This window comes from Medicago truncatula, chromosome 7, assembly GCF_003473485.1.
Source record: "Medicago truncatula cultivar Jemalong A17 chromosome 7, MtrunA17r5.0-ANR, whole genome shotgun sequence".
In the NCBI taxonomy this organism is placed as follows: domain Eukaryota; kingdom Viridiplantae; phylum Streptophyta; class Magnoliopsida; order Fabales; family Fabaceae; genus Medicago; species Medicago truncatula.
The window spans coordinates 27,020,163-27,024,528 of NC_053048.1; the positions used below are offsets into that span (position 1 = coordinate 27,020,163).

Consider the following 4,366-nt stretch of genomic DNA (forward strand, 5'->3'; position numbering starts at 1 on the left):
TAAATTGAGTCAAAAAATTCCTGTCAAAAAGAAATTGAGTAAAAATATTTATTAAGAAGTTCAATCAAGTGTCATTTCAAAGAAAGAAATTTAATCAAGTCTAATCAATATTTTTTATCTTAAAAATTGTAAACACACCTTCTAGATATGATTTTAACCAAAAGTAATAACTTTATATTTATTGATAATTGAGTCAAAAAATTCATGTAAAAAAGAAATTGAGTAAAAGTTTTTATTAAGAAGTTCAATCAAGTGTCATTTCAAAGAAAGTAATTTAATCAAGTGTGATTAATATTTTTTATCTTAAAAATATATAATTTTCAAAAGTGTTCTTGATGAGAATAAAATGCTCCCTCAATTCACTTTTACTTATTTTCTTTGTTTTTTTTTGGTACAAACTTTTACTTATTTTCTTCATGTGAATAAAATGCTCTCTCTCGTTCCTATAAGCTTTTAACTCATTTGGTAAGGGATAATGCATTTGTATGCAGGGATCGGGGTTCAAGCCCCGGACACCCCACTTATTCACCTTTAAGGTGAATTTCTCTAGTCGTTGGGCTACTTGACAAAAATAAAATAAAATAAAAGGCTCCCTCTATTACTTTTATGTAAATAAAATTCCCCATATTTTAACATTTACTTGTTACTTTTGTTGAAAATTGTCGTTTAGTAAATAATGATGTTATAAAAAATAAATAATTCCATCAAAATATATTTTTTAAAATTGTGATATGTATAAATAATATGGAAATGATAGGTGGAACAGTCATGTGATAATCATTGCATCGTTGTTTGTTTAAAAAATATATATAATGGGAAATTTAAAAAATGTGGTATGTAAAAAAAAGGTTATATATTAAGATTAAAGTACTATCCTATTTTAACCGAAAGGATTTTTACTATGATCTCTACCAAACAGAGACCAATTTCTTCCCTACGACGAAGTTATGATGATATGAGAAAAACACATAAATTAATGGTGATATCAATAATGCTACAACAATGTCACATAAATTTTCTTGAAAACCATACACATTTTATTAATGGTGATATCATTTTATCAATAATGCTACAACAATATCATTTTATCAATAATGCTTCAACAATGCTCTAAAATATTACAGTAACAATTTGATACATATTATAATAAAAACAGAAACTCAATGAGTGAGTGAAGTTAACACCAAGAAGATGCAACAGTGAGAGCTTTTCCCTTCCAACCAAAGCAAACTCCACCATTCTCTTCATGCACAGTAATTCTACTACCTTGAATGAGTCTTGAAGTTATTGACTCAGTAACTTTCCGACTCATCGGGTTTAACCTAAACCCAGCCATGCTCATGCGTGCACGCCACTTCCCAAAAACTTCACACCTTTCAACACGATCCCTCCCTTCACAAGCAACTACATTTCTCATCTTCCTGCTCAATCCTTTTTCAAGCTTTAATCGCTTATAACTCCCACGATCCATCGCGAATTCAATAGATTCTAGCAATGTGTTGTAGTAAGAAAGAGTTTCAGCCACACGTGAAACAAACAGTGCTGTGTTTGTATTCAGTTCTTGCTCCAAAATAGTTACAATGCTTGGAGAGAGTGATTTCACTTGACGAAGAAGTGTGTCACGTGGATTCTCCGTTGACACGCTCTCGTCTGGTATTTTGCATAGGTTGAACGCAAAATTCACAGCAAGAATATCCTCTGAGTTGCAGTTCAATGACTCCCGAGTTAATTCTGTGAGTTTTAGGTTCACCGGTTTGAATTCAAACCCGATTCCTAAACTCTTAGCTTCTCGAACCAAAAGTTCTCCGATGGTTTTCAGGTTCTCGTTGTCAATGTTCACTGTCACAGTCGTGATCTTCAACATTGCTGGTGATCCGTTGAGACGTGCATGGAGCTCTTGGAGAAGATTGATATATTGTTTTCCATTACCGATATCAAAATCCACAACACAAAGATTCTTCACGCTCTTTGTTGTATCTTTGAATGCAGCTTCCAGGATTGCAATATTGGCAGCCATGAAAGAGAGCTTGAAACAAAGAGAGTTATCAAACAGAAGCTGAGTTGAATCAGTGTGTTCTTTGCTGAACAATTCTGCAACTGGAGGTGGATTTTCAATGTTATTCACACGCGATTTCAGCGCTGAAGCAATGCAATCCAATAACCAACTGTCAAATTTTAGTTTTGGGTTTTGTGTATGTGAGAAACTAGAGAGGATCTCCTTAGCATAATCCATTTTGCCTTCAGAAATTGCAGTGGCAGCTTCCATTAATGATTGTTTGGAAAACTCAGAAGCTGGTGAAACAATAGATGAAGGAGATGAATTTAGTGACGTGGTGGAAAAAGGAGGTGAGAATGAAATAGGTTTTTGGATAGGATTGTGCTCAAAACTATTCAAATTACGAATTGTTTCTGACCATTCGTTGTTGGTGTTCATAATCCCAGAAACAACTAGTGACCATTCTTCTTCATCATCAATGTCTTCATGAAGCTTTTTCTCCAACTCATACATCATCTTCTTGTCTGGGACATGACTTGTTGGAACTACTGTGCTTTGAATCTCAGCAAAATCAGAATTTTCATAGGAAAAATTCGTATTTTGAAGGATTGAATTGTTCATAGGTAATGGGTTTTGAATATTAGGGTTTGAGCAAAGAGACATACCTAAGTGGGGTGAAGAAAAAGAAGGGCTTATGAATTCAAGTGGTGAACTTGTGAAATCCTTCGGAGTAAGTGGTGACATAGGAGAACTATGTTGGAAATTCCGAGGTTTGACGGAACGAATTAATAGGTTGGAAAGGACTGTGTTGTTGTTGTTGATGTAATTGTGATTGCGAAGGTTAAGGTTGTTGTTGTTGTAGAGGATGTTTTGGTTTTGGGATTGAAATTCATCAAAGGTACGTTTTCCGATGAGGTTTGATGTTTGGCTTTGTATGATTTGGGAAGAAGGGTTGATGGAAATTGATGGAATTTGTTGTTCTTGTTGGGTTTGATAGTAAGGGTGGTGAAGATTTTGTGCTACGGTTGAGAAATTATAGTTGTAGATGTTATTGTTGTTCATGCTGGATGGAAGTGTGATGGATGATCTATTACTAGTTGATCCGTCATAGAAATCGGAGGATCCTCCACCGGCAGTGAATCCTGGTGAAAACATAACTCAAAAAAAAAAAACTAAAAGATTTGGTAATGAGAGAGAGAGAGAGAGAGAGAGAGAGAGAGAGAGAGAGAGAGAGAGAGAGAGAGAGAGAGAGAGAGAGAGAGAGAGAGAGAGAGAGAGAGAGAGAGAGAGAGAGAGAGAGAGAGAGAGAGAGAGAGAGAGAGAGAGAGAGAGAGAGAGAGAGAGAGAGAGAGAGAGAGAGAGAGAGAGAGAGAGAGAAAGAGAGAGAGAGAGAGAGAGCAGATTGTTACGAGGTTGGTATGATAGTAACGAGTGTTGTGAATTTAAGCCAAAGTTTTAATTTTTATTAGGAAAGTGAGTAAAGGTGTTTCTTATTTATTTTTTTGAATGGTATGGATAACGTGAATGAGTTTTGATGTTGTTCAATTTGGCACCGTTAGATTGTGTTTGATTTGGGGATCTTTGTCATTCATCGGACGGTAATGAGACGATCAATACCTTATATAAATATTTTTATATAGAAATATATTTATTTTCTATTTTTCATTAAAACATTTTGAGTATGTAATTGTTCATACTATTTATACTTTTAAAAAAAAGTCATATAAGTGGAATTAAATTTATATTTATTTCACTATTTCAGGAAAAAGGTTATATCAATATGATTTTATGATTTTTTTTTTTTTTAGGGAATATCAATATATTTTTTTTGAGAGATAGGGAATATCAATATGATATCTTTTGATCGTTAATTTAAAATTAATATAATGTATTTTTAGTAAAAAAAATACATTTTATCTAGAAAGTTATAAAATGGAACTAAATTAAATGTATTAAGATTTTCCTTTTAAAATGTATAATAAAAAATTATTTCAAAACATAAAATGAAACATTGAATCAAATCTGGTTTTTTAATTATAAAGAATAGTTAGTAAAAACAACTGGCGATGAGTAATGTGATGTTGGGTGAACAAGCGCACGTGAGAAATGTATTGAAAAAGTTCCCTAAAAATAGAGTGTGTTGAAAAAGTTGTACTTTGGTGAGAATGAAAATGAAAATATCAACTTTTGGCTCGATCCTTGGCATGAAAAACCTATTGTTTCTATCTTGAACTCTCTTGATAATGTGCACAACAACTTAACAGCTAGAGTTTTTGATTTCATCGTCAATTCTCAATGGCACTTCCCATCATCAGTTTTGCATTCTTTTCCCAATTTGAATCTGATTGCTATGAAAGTTACTCTCCCTAG

The 4,366-nt window shown here is 33.2% G+C and overlaps 1 protein-coding gene across 1 annotated transcript; it reads right to left on the bottom strand.

Moving 5' to 3' along the window:
* Nucleotides 1-1,177: 1,177 nt before the first annotated feature.
* On the bottom strand, nt 1,178-2,659 carry LOC11434943 (scarecrow-like protein 8). Its single transcript, XM_003622865.3, has one exon. The coding sequence runs from the start codon at nt 2,657-2,659 to the stop codon at nt 1,178-1,180; it is 1,482 nt and encodes a 493-aa protein (XP_003622913.3).
* Nucleotides 2,660-4,366: the final 1,707 nt, after the last annotated feature.

Bases quoted from the DNA above. Each gene is read 5' to 3' on its own strand.
- LOC11434943 (XM_003622865.3), bottom strand. From the start codon at position 2,659: ATGTCTCTTTGCTCAAACCCTAATATTCAAAACCCATTACCTATGAAC.